At 39.6% G+C, this 26,259-nt stretch overlaps 1 protein-coding gene across 1 annotated transcript in view; it reads right to left on the bottom strand.

Moving 5' to 3' along the window:
• TAF4 (TATA-box binding protein associated factor 4) overlaps nt 1–26,259 on the bottom strand; it is a 151,722-nt gene that overhangs the window by 86,428 nt on the left and 39,035 nt on the right. Inside the window, exons 3-4 of the mRNA XM_029612659.1 lie at nt 3,000–3,154; nt 2,477–2,593 (exon numbers count right to left, since the gene is read on the bottom strand). Coding sequence (XP_029468519.1) covers nt 2,477–2,593; nt 3,000–3,154 — 272 coding nt within the window. The remainder of the gene's footprint in view (nt 1–2,476; nt 2,594–2,999; nt 3,155–26,259) is intronic.

Here is a 26,259-nt window from a genome sequence, read left to right as displayed (position 1 = left end):
ACCACTGCACCGGACGGTGCCGGCGGTTGGTGCGCATCTTCCTCCTCGGAGGTCCCAATGATGGGAATCGCACCTAAGGGGGGCATCGTGGCCACTGGGGAACTGAAGGTCCTTTGGGCACCGGCTGCGTCACAAGTGCTCCAAGTAGGACATCCAGACGCTCGAGAAGGGCACCAGGATGCATGGCACAGGGTCTGGCACCGGTATGGAGGCTGGTAGCGGGGGCGGTTCAACGCTCCCTAGGACTCAAAGTACCGCACACTGCACCCTGCGATCCAGCTCACTCTTGAAGTCAGTCTGAGGACAGGACTGATGGAGGGGGCCGAGACGTCACTGGCACTTCCTTGAAGTTCTAAGGAGGCACGGTGCCCGGCACCAGTATCGGTGGGAAACGCCTGGGATGCCCAGGTCTGCCACAGGATGAGGCCTCCTCACCACGGGGTGCCTCGGTGGCGGTATAGCAGCAGCCGATGCTGCACCGGGACCAGTGCCATGCGTCAATGGCAACCGGTGTGTTTCTGGGATTTCCCATGATGCTCGAGATCAAGGAAGCTGAGGATCTTGATGTCCTTGAATGTGGAGAGACCATGGAAGAGTAGTCACCATCTCCATGGTTCTTAGACAATGCCGCCGGGGTTGTAGAGAGCGGTTTCCCTCGACCCCGGGGCATCAATTCCGACACAGGCATGGATGGAGCAGACTTCTTGGAGCCAAAACGTTCCTCCATTTTATCAAGCTGATGCGAATGCCTTTGTGGGGGGGATCATCTAATCACACAGGTGACACCCCCGGACGTTGTGCGATACCCCTAGGCCAAGGATACAGATCTCATGTGGATCTGTGATGGACATGGTCCGCAGGCATTGGGGGCACCAGCAAAAAACGAATGCCGCCATGAAGAAAAATAACCGGCGTGCAGTCAATGGCCAGTGGTCACTGGGGAGCGGTGCACTGGGAATCAACTGCAGAGGAGGTAGAAAAAATAAACCTACCGCATCGAGAGGGGGACGTCGTCCGGAGAAGGGGGACCCAGTGTTCGGATGGAGAAGAACCGGGAAAAAGACAAGAAAAAATACTCTTAAGAGTCTGAGCTCCAAAACCGCAAGGCAACTGTACCGCGGAAAAGAAGAAACTGAAGGGGGATCTTGCATGGACGCGTGGATAGTGGCAGGCTGGGCATGCTCAGTGTGCTAGTCAAAGCTTCTAGAAACTTTGACAAACGTTTTCCGTGCCGGGCTCCATCTGATGATGTCACTCACAGGTGAGGACTAACATCCTGCTGTCCTAGGAGAAAATGCTACTTTTCTTCTAGACAGGTGGGCTCTGGAATAGCCTTCCAGCAAGGGGCATTTTTTTAAGCAGAAAATGTAATTCCGTCTCTCCTGAGTGACCCTCAGGAGAGACGGAAGGATATTCTGAGCATGAGACAAGAGACTACATCTAAAGGGGTCTCCTTTATATTACGATACCCCTGCAAATGTATCATAAAGAAAGAGTGATACCTAAATATTCTTTTCTCCCAAACAGCTGCGAGTTTATTTAGATTTTCTATCCCAGGAAGTACCTTAGGGAACCAGATAAATAAAAGTAAAAACAGCTCTGTGATCAGGTAAAGCCTTATTATACTATATTTGTTTAATTTCCTAATACTCCTCTAAGTTTAGCCTCCGGAGTTTCAATTGCATTGAGATTAGGGTTAAAGCATTAGAATATTCTTGTGTTATATATGTAATTACTTAATGTTAAACATTTTCTCTAATGTGGTATAACATGTTTCCTGTATACTTTAAAATATTTCATGTGTTAGAAAAAGTGATAAATAAAGAATTAAGAAAGAAAATGTAATGCCCCTGCTTTGCCAATGCTTGTAAAGTAACTGTGTACCCAGTGAGGTCAGGTGGCAGGGCAGTAACCTCGCATGTTGCGCAGGTTCTCAATCTCACCTAAAAGGTCAAGAAGGGGCTAACATCAGCTCATCTAATCTTAGCTGAAAGGCTAAGAAGTAATTAATACAGTTATATCAGTGGTTACATGTATAAGGGCAAAGGGTTTGTTCTTCCAAATAGTTGGATTTTTTTTTTTTGATTGGCATGGGGCTCAACACCACTTCATTCTGGAGGCCAAGCAATTTCCCAGCAAGCAGCGTCAGTCCTCTGTTTCCAAGATTTCAATCCTTTCTAGATCAAAAACTGCACCCAAACTATTTTCTTTAGTCAAACGACGACAAAAAACATATTTTAAAAAAAATACATGAGACTTAAAGCAGAGGGAAAGGCTTTTTAATCGCTTTACCTTGCAGTTTAAGGTGAAAGAATCCAAAAAACGCAGCTCACTCAGTTTTTAATATTATTTTCTATTAAGAGCTCCTCTTGTCTGGCTGTAGCATTGTGCTCTGAGCACTGGCGGCTCTTATGCCAATAAGAGGCCTCAGAGGCAGAGAAACGGAGCCAGACTGGCAGATGTGACTCGCACTCACCTGTACTACAGGGGGCCGCTGTAGTGTCGTCGTGGGCTGTACCGTTGTCTGCGCCTGAGACACCTGCTTAATTATGGTTGGGGCCACCTGTCGTGCAATTATAGGTGCACCGGAAGCCTGTAAAGAAATTACCAAGGAAAAAATATAATCTGGACATTTGTGCTTGTAAAAATGATCCATTTCAAGACAGAAGTCAAATGCCATTGATAATAAGTATTCTAATGGTAAATATACAATATGCAATATGAAAAAGCAGCAAAGATAAAGATATATTTTATCTCACGCCTGGCTTTCCAGTGAATCCCAATAGGAACTAGAAAAATGGAGAAGAGGGAGCCTGCTTGAGCTACGGTTTCTTGTAAACATAATTTTTTATGGGCAGCAAATGGATTAGGGCAAAGTAGATACAAAATTTAAAAAAAAAAGTACAGAACCTTAAATGAGGGTCCCGCAAAACCCTGCTCTCAGAACACTTCCCCCTCTCCGACCCCATCCAGCAGCGGGATGTACAGGGGAAGCTGACCTGCACCGTTGAGATCTGTACAGGAGAAGCGCTGGTCGGTGTGGCGGGCCGTGGAGCCATGCTGGTCTGAGACTGTGCCTGTGCCTGCATCTGAGCTAAAGCCTGCTGAGGAATCATTAACAACTGGCCATTCTCACTGCGAACCAGCACCATACCTGCGAGGAAAGCAGAGGCAGGAGAGTCAGGCATGCAGAGATCAGAAGCAAGGCACGTCCTCGTTACCGAGTGCCTGTCTCTCCCCCCCCCCCCTCCAATACGGAGCACATCAAGAACCCAGCACATAGTGGTAAAAAGTTAAAAAAAAAAAAAAAAAAGATAGTCAGTACTGTTGGATTAACTAAATTTATCCTCCAAATTTCCAGAATGAAGTCCAGACAATTATGATTAGAAGCATAAATCTGCCACACGTTTGTAATGACTTTACAGCTACGTCCGGGTCACCCTTTTGGTTAAGATTAAGGCCCCCAAGTTTTCAGTGATTCCACGGCAATTGAGAGAGAGAATTTGAAGCAGCTCCTTCTCTACCCCCTGCTGCCATTCAGGCAGCTCCCACCTAACATCCCTTAGACAGACAGTGCCACTCCTGCCGACCCCTTTATCCCCCAGCCAGTCTCGTAAAGCAAAGAAAGAATCCTCCTCCTCTCTCTTTAGAAAAGCCTCTAGACAATTAAACCTGGTTTCCTCCTGTCACCGGAACAGAATAATTGTTTAACTTTTAAAATTAATAGCCCTTAGCAAAATATTAATAATGAAATATCTCAAAAGCCGTAATCACAGATGGAAGTGAGGGCAGGAGATGGATCTCGTTGGGAGGGAAACGAGGCGGTCATCTGAAAGCCATGGTCCAGATCCTGCTCTCTGCCCAGGGAGCAGGGCCCGGCCGAAGCTTCCCCATTTATTAGTTCAGTATTACACAGTGCTGTACATCAACCCTTCCTGCGCTTTCTGCTCCTCCTGTTCTCCTTTAGGGTATGTTGGTTATACACAGTAGGTTAGTTTCTACTGGAGCATTACGTTTTCCTTGCTTATGAATAAGCCTTTGGTTCTTCAAATTCTCTCTCAGTGGGGTTTATTGTAAACCCTGCCCATATTTCCATACGCGCAAGGCTTCCTCATTTTTGTCCCCTACTGGTTGGAAGCCCTTTGGCCTGTCACAGCATTATCAATGTATTTCCATTACCCCAATATACTATCAGAAAAATGTAATTTAACAACTGCAGGGCTATGTAACACCCACTCCATGAAGCAGAGTATATGCTTCGATGTCCTCATTTGCAGGAACTTTTTATTAATGGATGGGGAAGTCTCTTCTTTATCTCAAACCTATCCCTAAGGTTACATATTCAAGAAAGGGAAAGGCGTGGCTGTGATTTTAAGTAACCTTCTCCATGGCCTCCATTACTTACAGTTACCTCCTTTGACCTTTACCAATGTGTTGCTAGTCAACTTGGAGGCAGAGTCCCTATAACCTGTCTCTTATATATCGTCTTCTGCTCTCAGATGCAGCTCTGAACTTGAACTTGTCAAGTTTATCTCTGAGGCTTTCCAGCCTTATGCATCAAATGTCACATGTATGACTTTTTACCCACCGGTGAGAGATCATGTGTGTGCACCTGGTGCAAAGAGCGCCTGGCTCTCAGAGAACGAGTCCGATCTCTGGAGGCTAGAGTGGCAAACCAGGAGGAGCTGAGGCAGACAGAGAGGTACATTGATGAGACCTTCAGAGAGATAGTAGGCAAGTCCCAAATCCAGTCTGGCAGCCCTGATGCTGCCTTGGATCAGAAAGGTCTCCTGGTTGGAGAGCATAACCCTGGTGTAGCAGTAATTGATTCTGTAGCAAGAACCTGTTCTCCAGGAAAATAGTTAGAAAAAAACTGAAAGATGCAGCTGCAAAGGATAAAAGTCTACAACAGATGTGGACATTGTTTAAACATACAATCTTAGAAACAAAGCCTAGCATTGAAGACAAGTTTCCCAGGGATATTGTCCACGATGGAAGGGTTAGGCTGGCCATCATAGTTGGTGATTTGATTATTAGGAATGTAGATAGCTGGGTGGCTGGTGGACATGAGGACTTCCCTGGTAACTTGCTTGCCTGGTGTGAAGGTGGCAGACCTCAAGCGTCACCTAGACAGGATTATAGACAGTGCTGGGGAGGAGCCGGCTGTCGTGGTACATGTGGGCACCAACAACATAGGAAAATGTGGGAGGGAGGTTCTGGAAGCCAAATTTAGGCTCTTAGGTAGAAAGCTGAAACCCAGAACCTCCAGGGTAGCATTCTCTGAAATGCTCCCTGTTCCACGCGCAGGTCCCCAGAGGCAGGCAGAGCTCCGGAGTCTCAATGCATTGATGAGACTATGGCACAGGGAAGAGGGATTCAGTTTTATAAGGAACTGGAGAACAATCTTGGGAGGGTGAGACTTTTCCAAAAGGAAAGGCTCCACCATAACCAGAGTGGAACCAGGCTGCTGGTGCTAACCTTTAAAAAGGAGATAGAGCAGCTTTTAAACTAGAACAAAGGGGAAAGCCGACAGTCGCTCAGCAGCGCATGGTTCGGAGGGAGGTATCTTCAAAGGATACTAATGATGCATTAGAATTAGGGCATCCCGACAGTGAGGTTCCAATAATAAGAAAAGAGGTCCAAGTGCCAATAATTAAAAACTCACCTAAGCTAAAAGATTCCAATGTACCCCTGTCAACTGAAAACCAGGTTGTTAATACAAACAAAAAACACATGTTGAAATGTTTGTATGCTAATACCAGAAGTCTAAGAAGTAAGATGGAAGAGTTAGTGTGTATAGTAGTGAATGATGAGATAAACATAATTGGCATCACAGAGACCTGGTGGAAGGAGGATAACCAATGGGACAGTGCTATATCAGGGTACAAATTATATCACAATGATTGGGCGGATCAACTTGGTGGAGGTGTGGCACTTTATATCCGGGAGGTTATAGGGTCCAACAGGATAAAGATCATACAAGAGACTAAATGCTCAGTAGAATCTATATGGGTAGAAATCCCATGTATGTTGGGTAAGAGTATAGTGATAGGAGTATACTACGTCCACCTGGACAAAATGGTCAGACAGATGATGAAATGCTAAGAGAAATCAGGGAAGCAAACCAATTTGACAGTGCAGTAATAATGGGAGATTTCAATTATCCTAATATTGACTGGGTAAATATAACATCAGGACTTGCTAGAGACAAAGCTCCTGGATGTAATAAATGATAGCTTCATGGAACAATTGGTTCAGGAACCAACGAGAGAGGGAGCTATTTTAGATTTAATTCTTAGTGGAACGCAGGATTTGGAGAGAGAGCTAAGGGTGGTGGGGCCACTTGCAACGGTGGTCATAACATGACCCTCTCTTGACTTACTATTGTATATTTTTCTCTCTCCTTATTAAGGTTTTTTCTATAGTTTATCTCCAACCCTTGTGCTTAAGTTGATCATCCGAATTCAATATATATCTTCACTATAAATTCTTACATGTTATAGTTGCTATTTTGATTGTTAATGTATTTCGTTGTTAAAATGTAAACCGGAGTGAAAGCCATCACCAATACTTCAGTATATAAAAGACTATAAATAAATAAAATAAAATAAAAATTTAAACTAATAACTAGAAGGGGGACAATAAGTAAATATACAGCTCTAACACTAAACTTTCAAAAGGGAAACTTTGATAAAATGAGGAAAATAGTTAGAAAAAAACTGAAAGGTGCAGCTGCAAAGGATAAAAGTCTACAACAGGTGTGGACATTGTTTAAAAACACAATCTTAGAAACAAAGTCCAGATGTATTCCATGCATTAAGAAAGGTGGACGGATGGCAAAACAATTACCAGCATGGTTAAAAGGTGAGGTGAAAGAGGCTATTTTATAAAAAAAAAAAAAAAATCCTTCAAAAATTAGAAGAAGGACTTACCTGAAGAAAATAGAAAATGCATAAGCACTGTCAAGTTAAGTGTAAAACATTGATAAGGCAGACCATAGAGGCAAAAACTCATAATAAAAACTTTAAAAAATATATCCGAAGCAAGAAACCTGTGAGGGAGTAAGTTGGACCGTTAGATGACTGAGGGGGTTAAAGGGGCTCTTAGGGAAGATAAAGCCATCGCAGAAAGACTAAATTAATTATTTGCTTCGGTGTTTATTAATGTGGATGTTGGGGAGATACCGGTTCCGGATTTGGTTTTCAAGGATGAGGAGTCAGAAGAACTGAACCAAATCACTGTGAACCTGAAAGATGTAGTAGGCCAGATTGAAAAACTAAAGAGTAGCAAATCACCTAGGCCAGATGGTATGCACCCCAGGGTTCTGAAGGAACTAAAAAATGAAATTTCAGGTCTATTAGTTAAAATTTTTAACCTATCATTCAGATCATCCATTGTACCTGAAGACTGGAGGGTGGCATTCAAATCATCCATTGTACCTGAAGACTGGAGGGTGGCCAATGTAACCCCAATATTTCAAAAGGGCTCCAGGGGTGATCCAGGAAACTATAGACCAGTGAGCCTGACTCCAGTGCCAGGAAAAATAGTAAAAACTATTCTAAAGATCAAAATCACAGAGCATATAGAAAGATATGGTTTAATGAAACACAGTCAGCATGGATTTACCCAAGGGAAGTCTTGCCTCACAAATGTGCTTCATTTTTTTTTGAAGGGGTTAATAAACATGTAGATAAAGGTGAACTAGTAGATGTAGTGTATTTGGATTTTCAGAAGGCATTTGACAAAGTCCCTCATATGAGAGGCTTCTAAGAAAACTAAAAAATCACGTGATAGGTAGCAGTGTCCTTTCGTGGATTACAAACTGGTTAAAAAACAGGAAAGAGTAGGATTAAATGGTTACTTTTCTCAGTGGAAAATTGCACACAGTGGAGTGCCTCAGGTATCTGTACTTGGACCGGTGCTTTTCAATATAAATATATATATATATATATATATATATATATATATATATATATATAAATGATCTGGAAAGGAATACGATGAGTGAGGTAATCAAATTTGCATATAATACAAAATTATTTAGCGTAGTTAAATCACAAACAGATTGTGATAAATTGTAGGAGGATCTTGCAAGACTGGAAGATTGGACTTCTAAATGGCAGATGAAATTTAATGTGGACAAGTGCAAGGTGATGTATATAGGGAAAAGTAACCCATGCTATAGTTACACAATGTTAGGTTCCATATTAGGAGCTACCACCCAGGAAAGAGATCTAGGCGTCATAGTGGATAACACATTGAAATCGTCGGCTCAGTGTGCTGCGGCAGTCAAAAAAGCAAACAGAATGTTAGGAATTATTAGAAAGGGAATGGTGAATAAACGGAAAATGTCATAATTCCTCTCTGTATTGCAACCTTGAGTACTGTGTACAATTTTGGCTGCTGCATCTCAAAAAAAAGATACAGTTGCGATGAAGGTGGTACAGAGAAGGGCGACCAAAATGATAAAGGAATGGAACAGCTCCCCTATGAGGAAAGGCTAAAGAGGTTAGGGCTGTTCAGCTTGGAGAAGAGACGGCTGAGGGGGGATATGATAGAGCTATTTAAAATCAGGAGAGCTCTAGAACGGGTAAATGTAAATCGGTTATTTACTCTTTCAGATAATGGAAGTTCTAAAGGGCTCTCCATGAAATTAGCAAGTAGCACATTTTAGACTAATTGGAGAAAATTCTTTTTCACTCAATGGACAATTAAGCTCTGGAATTTGTTGCCAGAGGATGTGGTTATTGCAGTTAGTGTAGCTGGATTTAAAAAAGTTTGGTATGCAGAACAAAGCATTTTTTAATCCTTATTTTTCATTATTGGGTCTTTGTGTCTGCTATTTTGAAATATTTTATTGGTATCTAGAAATTTTTGATATGAGTTTTTAATTACTGGATATTCCATTCATCAGCTATTTTGAAATGTGTTCTATTAGTATGGTTTTGCTGCTATTGATTTTATATTTGATTTGTTTTACAAGGACTGGTGAAGTTTCTCTTTTTCCTTTGTTACACTGCATACAGAGACTCTGGCTTGTTGCAGTTTCCAATTCAGTTTTTTCTGCATGCTTCTAGTTGTGTTTTGGTCTCTTTATTCTTTGTTAGGTGAGGGTCTGCACGTGTAACTGAGGTGAGGGATTCTGCTGGCGTGTAGTTTCTATAGCAGCCTGGCTTGGTCTGTTTTCCTAATAGGAGGTGTATTGCTGTCTTAAGGCCTGGTGTAATATTTTCAGTGTTGCCTTTTCTTAGGTAAGGTGGTTACTGTTTGAGTGCTGCAAGTTGGTGCTGTTCTGGTATGGGATGTTTACTATTTATGCAATTTCTGTTCAGATTTTAAAAGCCCGGTGTGTGTAAATTTCGGTGTTTACGCCAAGCGTGCAAACACCAATATGCGCACAAGTGCCGAGCCGTGAAAAAGGTGTGGGCAGGGCATGATGTAGGCCGGCCAGGACAGAAGCCACTGAGAACCATTGCTTTAGAGAACAGCCACTGCTATTATTGCATCAGTAGCATGGGATCTTCTTAGTCTTTGGGTATTTGCTAGGTTCTTGTAACCTGGATTGGCCTCTGTTGGAAACAGGATGCTGGGCTTGATGGACCCTTGGTCTGACCCAGTACGGCAATTTCTTATGTTCTTAATCTTATGATACTTTGTGACTAACATTCACGTAGATAACCCTTCCAACACTGACAAAGAGTTTTAACATCTATGGCCGACTTGGATCTTTTCAAAGCAGATTTTTTTTTTTTTTTTTTAACACAAGGCAGGACTTACTTTGGATTGATTGATGTTCACTAGTGAGAAGTTCACTCCTCAACAAAAGTTCTATTAAGGCAACGTGGTTGGACCATTTTGTAATCTCCAGTGTTTTTTTGTTTAAAACTACTCTGGAGAAAGCAAACAATTGGATCATCAAGAGGAGACAAATTAATGACATTAATCTTGATGACTTAGCTTCTAATCTATATCATTTTCCATTCAGTTTCAGCTAGCTCTGCCTTGAAGCCCTTGAATTCGATTGCACAAAAACCTTAGACACAGTTGCTCCAGAGAGGAACCAGGCTGCTGACGCTAACTTTTACAAAGATTAACTTTTCCTTAACCTGTCCACTTGCTAAGTTAGTTCTCTCCTGTTATCCTATCAGTCACCCCTCCTTTCCCGTCCCGAATAAAGATTATTTAGAAGCTCCTTTAGGCATAGCCCTATGTTGCTATTGTTTATTATCATTGTTACTGTTATTATTATTACTTTATTATTACTATTTTACTATTATTTTATATTGTTATATTATAATGTATTCCTAATGTTCCACATGTTCATTGTAACTCATGTTTCATTGTATCCGCCTTTCGGCGACAGTTCAGTTTCATGTAAACTGGTGTGATATGTATCCTATACAGGAACATCAGTATATAAAAATAAATAAATAAATAAATAGAACATGGGAAAAGCCAACAGTCACTTTGTTTGGAGGCAGGTGCTTATAAAAGCTGAGAAAAAGGGGAGTTATACCTCTTTTTGATTTAGATTTGAAATTTATTCGCATAATTTTTAAAAAAATATTTACATAGTGTTGGACCGATGATTATATGTGATCCACGATAATGGTATGCAAAAGTCTCAAAGTATTTGAGGTGCCTTCGGGTATCATGAAGGTCTTAATAAGCTAAATTGTAGATGCTGGTAGTTCTAACATTCACACTGCAGGAGCAGCAAGATTGGTGTTTCCCTGATATTCTTCTTAATCTATGCTGTTTAAAATTAGCATCATTGAGGCTCAGACAAAATGTATTCAGTGTATAAAAAAAGGCCAAAGGAAAAGCAAGCACCAGCCAGCATGGTTTAACAGTGAGGTGAAAGAGGCAATTAAAGCCAAAAGGGCATCATTCAAAAAATGGAAAGCAGAGCCAAATGAGAAATGTAGGGAAGAGCAACAGCAGTGGCAAGTCAGATGTAAACAAGAAATCAAGCAAGCTAAGAGAATTGAAAAAGAAGCTTGCCATAGAGGTAAAAACAATGAAAACATTTTCCAAGTACAATTGAAGTAAAAAACCTGAGAGGGAGCGAGTTGGGCTGCTAGATTTATTGATTGGCATTTCATATTCTGCTTTTTACCAAGAATGGCTTCAAAGCAGATTACATAAATTTAAAGTAGGTTACAATAGTAACAATATTGGTTGAGGATCTATATATTGAAAGAGATTCACAGATTCTTTTGATGTTTCGGTAAAAATAAATGACCAGGGGGTAAAAGGGGTGATCGGGGAGAATGACGAAATAGCTGAAAAACTACATGAATTCTTTGCCTCCCTTCTTCACTGAGGAGGATGCTGGTGTAATAACCACATCACAAGCACTTTTTTATGGTGATGACTCCCAGAGGATAAATGGAATCACTGTGAAACTGGAGGACATAACTCAGACTGACAGACTTAAGATTAACAAATCACCAGGACTGGATGGTATTCACCCCAGAGTTCTGAAGAAAAGCAAAAATGAAATTGCAAGCCTGTCATTTAAAACAGCCATGGTACCAGAAGGCTGGAGGGTGACCAATGTGACACCAATTTAAAAAGGGTTCCAGGGTGATCCAGGAAACTATAGATCAGTGAGTGACTTCACTGCCAGGCAAAGTGACAAACTATTCTAAAAAAGAAAGGAAAACACGGCAATATGAAAGGAAGGTAAAACTACAGCACTGTAACGGCATATAGACTCATGAAAAAGAAAACAAACAGTGCCTAATTTTCATTTTTATTAAATACTTCGAACATTTATATAGAAAATTTCATACCATATCACAATAAAATCAACCCTTCCAGTTTTTCATAACCAAACTCCCCCCCCCCCCCACCAAAAAAATATCTACATCAAAATTGTAGTACAAAATTATGAGCAAAGAAATACATGTTCAAAAATTATTTTCCATATTGCACCTGAAAATAAATCAATGTATATATTTTTCTTATATCTTTTGTACAAATTACATATATAAATAAATTGAAAAATTAGCATATCTACCGATATTGTGGATGTTATAATATATCCACCTGATGTCAAACTGACTTGTTGATTGCAATTTCCTACTCTGAAAAGAATACACATTATTATTAACATTGGATTCAAAAACTAATATACTAAATCATTCATCAGTGAGTTTTTAAAATGCACTTACTCTACTTATTTTGGAACATATTGAACTCCACAACCCTTTTCTTCAATTCAAAAAATTAATAACAAAAAAACTTTTTTTTTTCGGACAAGAAGAGGCTCGTATTATAATAATAATCCAAAGCACTAAACTACTGGACCTATTGTCTATTATACTTAGGCAATACCACTAAAGATGTTTCCAGTTCTATCCCTATTGTAAGACAAACATACCGAAAAGGGACCGTATTCATGATCACAATACCCAATAAAATTTCTTCCACAATTTACATGCCCTAAACAAAAGAAAAGAGTCAGAACATGGAATACCCTTACTACTGCATTTCCACAAAACCGCTACATACCGAAACACTTATAATTCTAAACTACTTACATTTATAATCCCAAGTCCTTTCTATTCCAACAGACCCTGACTCAAAGATGTTTAAAAAAAATGCCATGCATGTGTTCTATCAATTATATTTCGTTTATATCGGGCTCATGAACTGAACCACCTACTTTTACATGTAATCATATTATTGGTATAAAATATGGCAATCATTCATTATCTTATGGCAATATCTTATAATTCAACCAAAACTAAAGGAATGCGCTCCACTCTGTCTACTTTTAATCCCACTGGTTCAATTGTGTTCCATCCAAAAATTAATTTTTATTTACATTAAGTGCCTCCAATGTAGATCAAAATATACATTCTAATATTAACAAAGAACTGGCGCATTTTTATGATCTTACAATCGGGAAACCAGGAGGCCTTGGCATCAACATCCTCAGGAATCAACTCAAGTGCAGGAGCTCTGCTCCAATCATCAACAGAAGACACTATATGCAACACAACAACAGTGTTCAATTTGTCCTCTAAATTGTAAGGACGACTTAAGTTTGTTAAATTTTGGACTGTCTTTATTCCATCTGTTAAACATGATGCTTTTCGGACAAGAGTTGAATTTTTTAAATTCTTTAGGAGATTAAAAGTGGCAAAGTTTTTTGAAGATCAAACTAATGTTAATTATTATCAAAATAAATTGGTGAAAAAGTAAAAAACGGTTACCAGACCCACAAGATCCGTTTATTACAGTTTTTGAGAAATTAGTGTTAAAAGACCTTCAAACCTTGGAACGATCTAAATTTAGGATTCACAATAATCTGACTTATTCTCAGAGGTTGTCATTAAAAAATCTAAAGTAAGACCATTCTATAATTAAGGCAGCAGATAAAGCAGAGGGGATTGTTACCTAAGATTGGCACAATTATTTAATAGAAGCATATCGCCAACTCAATGTTGATATTTATCAGAAGTTAATATCAGAATCTACAAAAAAAGAGTTACGAAAGGAAATTTGGGATATGATGCAAGACACTTTGTGCCTTAAATTGATTGATAAAAAATTGGCAGATTATCTATATGAACAATATCCAAAACTTCCAGTACTGTATTTAGTACCCAAGATCCATAAGTCAATACAATCTCCACCTGGTCGACCAATTGTGTTGAGCATGGGTTCCTTATTTGAGCCTATTTCTAAATATATTGATAAGTTGGTTACAACCAGAGGTTCTTAAAATTTGGTCATATAACAAGCACACATCAGATTGTATTAGTCAATTGTCAGAAACTGATAACCAACCACCATTCCACATGTATGTTATGTTAGATATTTCTGTGCTATATACCAATATCCCACAGGATGATGCCTGCAATATAGTTTAGAAGTTGTTGCAATGTCTTCGATATCAGGTCATAAAAAAACATTTTTACATCAGTTGGCTGTTATTACATTAAAGAAGAGTTTCTTCAAATTTGGTGAGGCATTAAACCATCCAAAAAAAAAAAGAGTCCCTGTGGGATCATCTATAGCCCCTTCGATCACATGCCTCTATGTCAATGATTTTGAATGTCGGTTTGTACACAAATCAGAGTTTTGGAAATATGTAGTGTTCTGGCAGCGATACATTGATGATATGTATATGGGCAGGCACGTTTGATCACCTACAATGTTTATGCAGTGGATCACTACTGTAGACCCTAACCTTCAATTTTCTTTTCATTATCATCAGGTATACATTTCCTTTTTATATCTATGTATTTATAAAAAACAGGGTGTGTTGAAAACTTCCATTTTTCGGAAATCTATGGACAAAGATACTTTACTGCATTATAATAGTTTCCATCCCAGGTATTTAAAAAACAACATACCTATAAGTCAATTTTTGAGATTACGGCAAGTGTGTTCCACTGTGGATGAATTAAAAAAGCAAGCAGTATCGTTAACAAAGAGATTTCAGGATCTATGGTCACACGTGTATTAATAAGGCATATAAATGCATGCTATTTGCGAGCCAGGAAAACGTACCAATACCTATGCCCAAGTCACATGTTTCCAGGTTCATTTGTGCAATCCCGTTTTCTAATATATCTAGTAATTTTAAGCAATTATACTTAAACATCGGACCATACTCCAAGATGATCCAATATTCAAAGATCCGACAGTTTTTGCTTTTAAAAAGAATCTTTCTCTTCGGGATCAGCTGGTCTCTTCAGAATTGTTTAATGATAATGCTAATCCATCAACAGTGAAGGGTCAATTTCAATGTTGCAATTGTTCAGTATTCCCTTTTGTTGTCGTAACATCTCAAGTTTTCATAAATTCTTTACAACGGATATATAATATACCTACTAGATAGGACTGTCAAACAGCGCAGGTGGTCTATGCAATTAAACGTCCATGCTTTCGGTTATATAAAGGCCAAACTAAAAGGAAAATCAAAGCACATATATTAGAACATCTAAGCTGTATACGTACTGAAAAAGAGGAGGCTCCCCTTATAAATCATTGGAAGTTGATGAACCATCGAATAGATGGTCTGCAATTTTTTTTATCATTACTCAAGTTCTTCTTAAAAGAGGTGGTGATATATCTAATTACAAAAATTCATTTTTGAATGGAACACAATTAAACCAGTGGGATTAAATGTAGACATCGAGTGGAGTGCATTCCTTCAGTTTTGGTTGAATTATAAGACATCATCATTGTTTACTATAATGAATAATCGACATCTTTTATGCCAATAATATGATTACACGTAAAAGTAGGTGATTCAGTTCATGAGCCCGATATAAACTAGATATAATTGACAGAACTCATGCGTGGCGTTTTTTTTCAAACATCTTTGAGTCAGGGTCCATTTGTTGGAATAGAAAGGATTTGGGATTATAAATGTAAGTAGTTTAGAATTATAAGTGTTTCGGTATGTAGTGGTTTTGTGGAAATGCAGTAGTAAGGGTATTCCATGTTCTGACTCTTCTTTTGTTTAGGGCATGTAAATTGTGGAAGAAATTTTATTGGGTGTTGTGATCATGTATACGGTGCCTTTTCGGTATGTTCGTCTTACGATAGGGATAGAACTGGAAACATCTTTAGTGATATTAAATAAGTATAATAGACAATAAATGGTAGTTTAATGCTTTGGATTATTATTATAATATGAGCCTCTTCTTGTCCGAAAAAAGGTTCGTTATCATTAATTCTTTAAATCGAAGAAAAGGGTTGTTTAGTTCAACATGTTCCAAAATAAGCAGAATAAGTGCATTTTAAAAACTTACTGATGAATATCGGGTGGATATCTTATAACATCTACAATATCAGTAGATATGCTAATTTTTCAATTTATATATGCAATTTGTACAAACGATATAAGAAAAATATATACATTGGTTTATTTTATTTTCAGGTACAATATAGAAAATAATTTTTGAACATGTATTTCCTTGGTCATAATTTTGTAATACAATTTTGATGTAGACATTAGATTTCTATGTTTGTAATATTTTAGTGGGTGGGGTTCCCCTGAGGAAGATGACTATTTGTCGTCAAAACTAGGGTCCTAGTAAGGATAATATTGCTTGTGATATTGGTGGGGGGTGGGGGGTAGAGCTTGGTTGTGAAAAACTGAAAGGGTCAATTTTATTGTGATATGGTATGAAATTTTCTATAAAAACATTGGAAGTATTTAAAAAAAATGAAAATTAGGCACATTTTTTTCATGAAACTATTCTTAAAAACAAAACTACCAACATATAAATAGGTATTGTTTAATGGGGAGAATCAAACCAAAGTCCAATTCAGGAAGTTATGCAACCCAGATACCCTTAGCCCACTACTTTCCTCAGCATTAGACAAACCAGACCTCATGGATGCTAACTCAGCCACATCATCCTGGATCAAAATAACTAAGAACATAGCAGACCAAACATGCCCTTTAACATCTAAAGTTCTCCACTCCAATTCGAAGAACAGGAAACCTTGGTACACCCCTCAACTCAAAACCCAGAAACAAGATCTTAGAAGACTCGAACATGCATGGCGAAAAAATCCATCCCTTTCAAACATGGAAGCCTACAAATCTTCCATGCACCTCTACATGTTATCCATCCTACAAACGAAGAGAGATTTTTTCTCACAGAAAATACACCATTTCATATTCGATCCTAAAGCTTTATTCTCCCTCATCTCGTCTCTCACCAAATCTCCCCCCACGACCATCCCGGACGATCAAGCAGCCAGCAAAGCCTCAGAGTTAGCCACACACTTCAAGAATAAAATCTCCGATCTGCTCAGACCTTTAAACACAAATAATGCTCTCCCTCCTCCACCAGCATACTACTCAAATACTCAACAGAACACTAGTCTGGAAACCTTCGAGCAGACTTCCTCAGAGGTGGAAACAGTCCTAAGAAACTCAAACCCTGCCTCGCACCCCACAGATGCGATCCCTGCCAGCTACTCATCGCCATCTCAAATACAGTCTCCAAACCTATTGCCGACATCATTAATTGCTCACTAATGCAAGGTTCAGTCCCTGACCCTTTGAAACTCGCAATTCTAAAACCACTCTTGAAAAAACCCAACATGTCTCCAGACGACCCAGCCAACTATCGCCCGATTGCTAAACTCCCCTTCATCTCCAAAATATTAGAAAAAATAGTCAATAAGCAACTCACGGAGTACTTAGAGGATAACAAAATACTATCCCCCTCTCAGTTCGGCTTCCAAAAAACCCGAAATACAGAAACCCTCTTAATCTCTCTAACAGACACAACACTGTTGAATCTAGACAAAAAACAACCCGGCCTACTCATTCTCCTCGACCTATCGGCCGCATTAGACACGGTAAACCACTCAATACTTCTGGATCGGCTATCTGACATCAGCATAAAAGGCACTGCTTTCAGATGGTTCAAATCTTTTCTTCAAAACAGATTTTACAAGGTTAGAGTCAACAATAATGAATCTCACCCAGTCCGCTCCTCTCTGGGAGTCCCCCAAGGCTCATCTTTATCCCCCACTCTCTTCAACATTTATCTATTACCGCTCTGCCAGCTCCTCTCCAAACTAAAATTAATCCATTACATCTACGCAGACGACGTGCAAATATTCATTCCGGTTATGGAATCTCTACAAATAACATTAGAATTCTGGAACAACTGCCTCCAAGCCATCAACAACCTGCTCATGAGCCTTAACTTAATCCTCAATTCCAATAAAACCGAATTACTCCTCGTTTCACAGGACAGTAACTATACTATGTCCAACTTACTCCCTACTAGCCAACTTTCCCTCTCCACTCAAGTCAGAAACCTCGGAGTCATTATGGACAATCAATTAAACCTAAAAAAATTTATAAATAATACCACCAAGGATGGATTCTACAAACTGCAAGTCCTGAAACGGCTCAGACCGCTCCTACACTTCCAAGACTACCGGTCAGTTCTACAAGCAATCATTTTCTCAAAAATCGACTATTGTAACTCCCTCCTACTTGGCCTCCCAGCTAACACCATAAAACCTTTACAAATGCTTCAAAACACTTCAACCAGGATCCTAACAAAATCAAACAAAAGAAATCATATTACCCCCATATTAAGAAACCTTCACTGGCTTCCAATCAAGTTCAGAATCTCTTACAAAATACTAACAATTATACACAAATCTATTCACAAGCTCATCCCACTGGATCTCAATATCCCTTTGCATCCACATATAACCACCAGACCGGTGAGAACAGCTTATAAAGATACTCTCCTCGCCCCACCCATCAAAACCTCATTAAATAAACATTCACGGAGAGGGTGGTGGATGCCTGGAATGCCCTTCCGGAGGAAGTGGTGAAGACCAGAACTGTGAAGGACTTCAAAGGGGCGTGGGATAAACACTGTGGATCCATAAAATCAAGAGGCTGTCAATAAAGAGTGGGTGGCTCGCCAGAATGACGGCTACTGCCTGGAGATAATACCCTTATTCAATAAACATACACATGGTTACTGTGACTCCAACATCGCTCTAAGCTACAACAGCAAGAGGAAATGTGGAAAAAAGGATTAGCACTCACAAAGCGGGGAGTAGCTGGCTTGTTACGGCGATTACTACCCCAAACCAAATAAGCCTGATACTTCACTTTCAACCCATATCCAGCATAGCTCTCTGCTTCAACGGCAGGGGAGAAGAAAAACTGATACTTCATGCATATCCAGCATAGCGCTCTGCTTCAACGGCAGGGGAGAAGAAAAACTGATACTTCACGCATATCCAGCATAGCTCCCTGCTTCAACGGCAGGGGAGAAGAAAAACTGATACTTCACGCATATCCAGCATAGCTCTCTGTTTCAACGGCAGGGGAGAAGAAAAACTGATACTTCACGCATATCCAGCATAGCTCTCTGCTTCAACGGCAGGGGAGAAGAAAAACTGATACTACACGCATATCCAGCATAGCTCCCTGCTTCAACGGCAGGGGAGAAGAAAAACAACCAATAAGGGCTGAACAACATAGTCTGGGTAAAACAAATAAGCATGGGTGTAGCTTGCTTATTGCGGCGGTTACTTCCCCTACTACCCCTAACTAATCAAGCTTGATATTTCACTTGGATGCAGCTCCATCACTGCTCTCTACATTAATGGTGGGGGTGGAAGGGAAATAGAACCAAAGAGCTAAGAGAAACAGATAAGTATGAGAAAAAATGTGTGAAGCTTGCTGGGCAGACTGGATGGGCCGTTTGGTCTTCTTCTGTCGTCATTTCTATGTTTCTATGTTTCTCTATCGACAGCGGGCCCTGCGCAGTGGAACTCTCTACCTCCAGAACTCCGAAAGGAACCATGCCCAATCACCTTTAAAAAGAGACTCAAAACTTGGCTATTCGAACAAGCTTTTCATCCATACCAATAATCTCACCTCAATCTATCCATATGTACACCATGTTCCGTGACTTGTTCTAAAATCTCATTACCGCTTAGTATTCGTTGTATTTCTTTCCCAAGTTTTTCTTGATCCAAGTTCATCTACCTGTTCGATGTAATCGCATTCTTTCATGCATGTTTAATGTTATAATGTAAACCGAAATGGTATGTAACATTGCTACATGAATTGCAGTATAAAAAAAATGTTAAATAAATAAACATGGATTTTGAAAGGGAAATCTTACCTTATGAATTTACTAGATTTTTTTTAGGGTGTAATTAAACATCCAAAGGTGAGCCAGTTGATATAGTGTATTTGGCTTTTTAGAAGGCATTTGACAAAGTCCCTCATGAGAGATTTCTCAGAAAATTGGAAGGTTATGGGATCAGAGGCATGTCCTTTTGTGAACTGGTAAGCTGGATAAAAGACAGGCAACAGAGGGTAAGACTACATGGTCAGTTTTCCAAATGAAGAGAGATGTAAGTGGAGTGCCCCAGGGGGGTCTGAATTAAGACCTGTGCTATTTAGCAAAATGATAAATAATCTGGAGAAAAGGGCTGACGAGTGAGGTGACCAAATTTGCAGATAGCACAAAATTGTTTAGAGTCGTTAAAATGGCTGCAGAATTTGAGAAACTGCAGAAGGCCCTTTTGAGATTAGGAGACATAAGAACATAAGAAAATGCCATACTTGGTCAGACCAAGGGTCCATCAAGCCTAGCATCCTGTTTCCAACAGTGGCCAATTCAGGCCATAAGAACCTGGCAAGTACCCAAAAACTAAGTCTATTCCATGTTACCATTGCTAATGGCAGTGGCTATTCTCTAAGTGAACTTAATAGCAGGTAATGGACTTCTCCTCCAAGAACTTATCCAATCCTTTTTTAAACACAGCTATACTAACTGCACTAACCACATCCTCTGGCAACAAATTCCAGAGTTTAATTGTGCGTTGAGTAAAAAAGAACTTTCTCCGATTAGTTTTAAATGTGCCCCATGCTAAATTCATGGAGTGCCCCATAGTCTTTCTACTATCCGAAAGAGTAAATAACCGATTCACATCTACCCGTTCTAGACCTCTCATAATTTTAAACATCTCTATCATATCCCCCCCTCAGCCGTCTCTTCTCCAAGCTGAAAAGTCCTAACCTCTTTAGTCTTTCCTCATAGGGGAGCTGTTCCATTCCCCTTATCATTTTGGTAGCCCTTCTCTGTACCTTCTCCATCGCAATTATATCTTTTTTGAGATGCGGCGACCAGAATTGTACACAGTATTCAAGGTGCAGTCTCACCATGGAGCGATACAGAGGCATTATGACATTTTCGTTTTATTCACCATTCCCTTTCTAATAATTCCCAACATTCTGTTTGCTTTTTTGACTGCTGCAGCACACTGAACTGACGATTTCAATGTGTTATCCACTATGACACCTAGATCTCTTTCTTGGGTTGTAGCACCTAATGTGGAACCTAACATTGTGTAATTATAGCATGGGTTATTTTTCCCTATATGCATCACCTTGCACTTATCCACATTAAATTTCATCTGCCATTTGGATGCCCAATTTTCCAGTCTCACAAGGTCTTCCTGCAATTTATCACCATCTGCTTGTGATTTAACTACTCTGAACAATTTTGTGTCATCTGCAAATTTGATTATCTCACTCGTCGTATTTCTTTCCAGATCATTTATAAATATATTGAAAAGTAATGGTCCCAATACAGATCCCTGAGGCACTCCACTGTCCATTCCCTTCTACTGAGAAAATTGTCCATTTAATCCTACTCTGTTTCCTGTCTTTTAGCCAGTTTGCAATCCACGAAAGGACATCGCCACCTATCCCATGACTTTTTACTTTTCCTAGAAGCCTCTCATGAGGAACTTTGTCAAATGCCTTCTGAAAATCCAAGTATACTACATCTACCGGTTCACCTTTATCCACGTGTTTATTAACTCCTTCAAAAAAGTGAAGCAGATTTGTGAGGCAAGACTTGCCCTGGGTAAAGCCATGCTGACTTTGTTCCATTAAACCATGTCTTTCTATATGTTCTGTGATTTTGATGTTTAGAACACTTTCCACTATTTTTCCTGGCACTGAAGTCAGGCTAACCGCTCTGTAGTTTCCCGGATCGTCCCTGGAGCCCTTTTTTAATATTGGGGTTACATTTGCTATCCTCCAGTCTTCAGGTACAATGGATGATTTTAATGATAGTTACAAATTTTTACTAATAGTTCTGAAATTTCAATTTTTAGTTCCTTCAGAACTCTGGAGTGTATACCATCCAGTCCAGGTGATTTACTACTCTTCAGTTTGTCAATCAGGCCTACCACATCTTCTAGGTTCACCGTGATTTGATTCAGTCCATCTGAACCATTACCCATGAAAACCTTCTCCATTACGGGTACCTCCCTAACATCCTCTTCAGTAAACACCGAAGCAAAGAAATCATTTAATCTTTCTGCGATGGCAGATGGCATCTAAATGGCAAACGGAATATAATGTGGACAAGTGTAAAGCGTTGCACATAGAGAAAAATAATCCCAACTACAAAAATACACGATGCTGGGTTCTGTGTTAGGAGTCACCACCCAGAAAAAGGACATTGGTGTCCTTGTAGGTAATACTTTGAAATCTTCAGCTCAGTGTGCAGCAGCAGTCAAAAAAGCAAATAATGTTAAGAATTATTTGGAAAGGAATAAAGAACAAAACTGAGGCTATCAAAATGCCTTTGCATAGATCCATGATGCAACTGCATCTTGAGTAGTGTATGTAGTTGTGGTTGCCCCATCTCATAAAAGACATAGTGGACATAGAAAAGGAACAGAGAAGGGGGACAAAAATGATTTAAAAAAAAAGGGGGTGAAAAAGCTCCTTATGGAGAAAGACTAAACAGATTAGGGCTTTTTAACTTGGAAAGGAGAAAACTGAGAGGGAATATGATTGAGATTTATAAAACCATGAGTGGGGTGAAATGGGTAAATAGGGAATAGTTATTTACTCTTTCAGATATAACTAGGACTAGGGGACACTCCATGAAAGTAGCAACTGGAAAATTTAAAACAAATTGTAGGAAAGTATTTTTTTTACTCAGTGCTCAGTCAAGCTATGGAATCTGTTGCCAGAGAATGTGATCTGGGCAACTAATATAGTGGAGTTCAAAAGAGGATTGGACAAGTTTCTGAAGGGAAGGTCCTAACCAGTTACTCGTTAGCTAGATGTGGAAAAGCTGTTGCATATGCCCGGGAGTGAAATAAAAGAAATATCCCAACTATTGGGGATCTAATGTGAGTATGTGTGACCTGGATTGACCATTGTTGGAGACAGAATGCTGGGCTTGGGAGGAAGTGACGTCACACACACTGATGGTTGTCTGAGGGCTGTTTTCCTGATCCCAGTTTACTAAATCCTCAAATATCGCAGCGATCCGGACATATAAATCTACTGGAGAAACGGCTTTGAGCTGTAAACTCGAGTGCCACGTCAGTGCGGAAGAAATCTTTCGATTTGAAGCATTTTTCGCATGCTGCCAGTACTGCAAGGATAGAAGAAAGCATATGTGGTGACAAGTGTATGGAAGATGGCGCCAGCGAGGTAGGCCAGGATCATGATGCAGTAAAGTCTAAATCAGTGGCTTTACATGGCGCAGAGCCACTTACAAGAGCGGATTTTCAAAGCTGGTTTAGCAAGTTGCAACAAGACAAGATTATTTAAAAAAAGAAATCTTGATCTTAGTCAGTGACCTATGAAAAGACTGCGCTGGATGAGCCCGAAAACTGTTTGGAGGGGCAGGAGCAGGAGTGTGGGGGGGGGGGGGGGGGGGGAAATTCAGAAAATGGTGCGGGCATTGAAAGAGGATAACATAAACCTTAAGGGAATGTATTGAGAATCTGGAAAATAGATTTAGGAGGGGAAATCTCCGAATAAGGTGGGTACCTGAAGGAACGGCCTATTTAGACTGTTCGCAGGTTGCAACAAGCATCCGCATGGCAATTTAGCGACAGGATGAAGAAGCAGAGGGCAATGTTATTTTTTATTTTTATTTTTCATTGTTATTTTTCAATGTTCAATGTTCGATGTAATCAACCCAGGTCTGACCTCCCAGACTGGGGCAATTTCTTCGTTTACTGTAAACCGGACTGATTTGTATTGTATACAGGAATTCCGGTATATAAAAATTAAAAAATAAATAAATAAATAAATAAATGTGAAAGAGATATCATGGTCTGCTTCCACAGATAATTAATCAAGCAAGAAAAATGAAATATACACAGTGGAAGGGCCACAAAGTGGAAATATTTCAGGATCTATCACCGATGACAATTAAAAAGAGAAGAGAATTTAGAGATATACTTCAAGTGCTTTGCAAAGAGAATCATACATATAAATGGTTACTCCCATTTAGATTACAATTTACAATTAATACAACTTGTAACTAACCCAGGACCTACTTCACCATCATACACTAAAGAAAACGCCATTAGACGACAGAGGGTGCAGTCTAACTCAGGAGGCTTTTCCTCTTTGAGAGAGGCGGCAGCTTGATAAGGAAGAAGATTTAGGAAGCTGATGAGGGAGAATTAAGATCCAATAGGCAGCTCAGAGTTTTGTGGTTAATTTTGAAAGTCAATCAATGGACATGTGTTTACTTAGCATTACTAGTTGAGGTTCTCAGTTTGATTAGGATGTTTGCTGGTGGGACTGGGAATCTGGGGTGGTCTAAAGGCAGGGAATGGTGTGGGTGATGTCATTCCCAAAGCAGCAAGATGGGAGAGGAAAGGGGAGGGGAGGGCAGAGGGTAAGTTCATACAGTAATGAATTCAGGGATGTAAATGGTGAAGATCTAGGGAAGTTAAAATCAGGAAAGATGGTGGTATATTTGGTGTCTAAGTCGGGAAAAATTAAGATATATGGGTTTAAGGCTTTGGGGAACATTATCAGGGATAGTGTGAAAATGTCATTATAAAATAGGGATGATAAAGATCTTGTCTTTAAATGTGAAAGGTTTAAACACATTTTAAACAAAACTTTTTGTTGAAAGATCCAGTTCAAACGAATGTGGACATTTACTTTTGTCAAGAAACACATATCTGAGGAAAAAATATGAGCTGTTAATGGCATCCCATCATTTCTCACAGCAATATTTTGCGTTGGCACTGTGAAAAAATAAATATTGTGGGGTGGGAATTCTTTTTTCGAAAAATATAGTGGTGGATGTTCAGTCGACCCGTAGGGATACTGAGGGAAGGATTATTATTATTAAATTGAGATATTATATAAGGAAATGTATACTTTAGTTAATATATATGCTCCAAATACAGCTCAAGGGATGATCTTTTCAGCGTTATCTAAGGTCTTGGAGAATTGGACTGAGGGACATATTATTGGTAGGGATTTTAATTTGACGAGATATCCATACTTAGATAATTATGCTGGGGGCTCTTTGGCTTCTAGTTCCCACAGAAAGTGTTTAAAATCATTGATCGTTGACTGGGGATTAATAGATATTTGGAGATTGGTTCATCCTACAGATCGTAATTATATCTTTTTCTCTAGCACCCATAAAGTTTAATCTAGAATTGATTTTTTTTTTTCCTAAATAAGTCACCGGAAGCTCAAATGGTAGAGACAGAGACAGACTCTATAACCTGGTCAGATCACACCCCTACAAGGCTTTCCTTGTTAGTAACAGGAGGACATATAGGGAGATGGTTTTGGAAACTCAATGAGAATTTATTAGATGATCAAGATTTCTGTGAGAAACTAAGCTCTGAATTACACGAATATTTAATCGATAATGATAATGAGGAGGTTTCAGCATTTGTCCTCTGGGATTGTTTGAAGGCAATGGCTAGGGGAAAGATAATAACCGAGAAAAAAAAGAATAGGATTAGTCTGCTGCAAAAAACAGGTAAATTGGAATTGCAACATAAAAGGAATGCTTCCTCTCATACTGAATCAAAATTAGAATTTCTGAGGACTGAGCTAAGAAGTCTAAATGTAGGAGATACCTTCCAAATTGAGTTTGTCAAGAGAATTTTGAAGGGGGTAATGAAGCTAGCCATGTCCTGGCTAAAAAACTGAAGAGAAAATGATGCAAAATCAGATTTTAAAGATTACAGATAGAGCAGGGAAAATGGTTTATGAAATACATGGCATGAGTGCCTGTTTTTCAAAGTTTTATCAAGATTTATATTCTGGGAAGCAGGATATTAAAAAATAGGATATAGATGGGGCTCTTCTTCCAAGAGTAGACCATCAGAAGAGACTCAATAAGGAGTAACTTCCTTTGAAGTGGAACAGGTGATTAAGGAGCTTAAAGATACGGCTCCAGGAGTAGACAGTTTTTATAAGATGATACTTTCGGCTATTGCTTCCTCTCTGGCAGTGATGTTTAATTCACTTTTGGTGGACAACAACCTAGCAGTGGAATCAAATAGGGCGATCATCACCGTGCTTGCCAAAGCAGGCAGGGACTTATAGGCCCAAAGCGCTTATCAATCTGATCTAAAACTCCTGGCAAAAATTCTGACTAAGAGGCTGGAGTTTGCTGCCCTGGCACCAATTCATACGGATCAAACCGGGGAATCTAGCTTCTGATAATGTGCGGAGGGTAATAAAGTTAGTTTGGGGGGGCCCAACATATGCTTATTCCTTTGGCTTTGATGGCTGTGGATGCAGACAAGGCATCTGATATGGTCCGCTGGGAATATTTATTTGCAGTATTGGAAAAATTGGGCTTAAGGGGAAATTTCTCAACATGGAATAGAAAATGCTATGCAAAGCCTAGTGCATGAATAAAAATGAATGGGGGTTATTCTCAGTCACATCAAATAGGTACAGGTTAGCGC

Source organism: Rhinatrema bivittatum, chromosome 8, assembly GCF_901001135.1.
Source record: "Rhinatrema bivittatum chromosome 8, aRhiBiv1.1, whole genome shotgun sequence".
NCBI lineage: Eukaryota > Metazoa > Chordata > Amphibia > Gymnophiona > Rhinatrematidae > Rhinatrema > Rhinatrema bivittatum.
The sequence above is the reverse complement of the archived record's forward strand: the minus strand, read 5'-3'. Positions and strand labels throughout refer to the sequence as shown.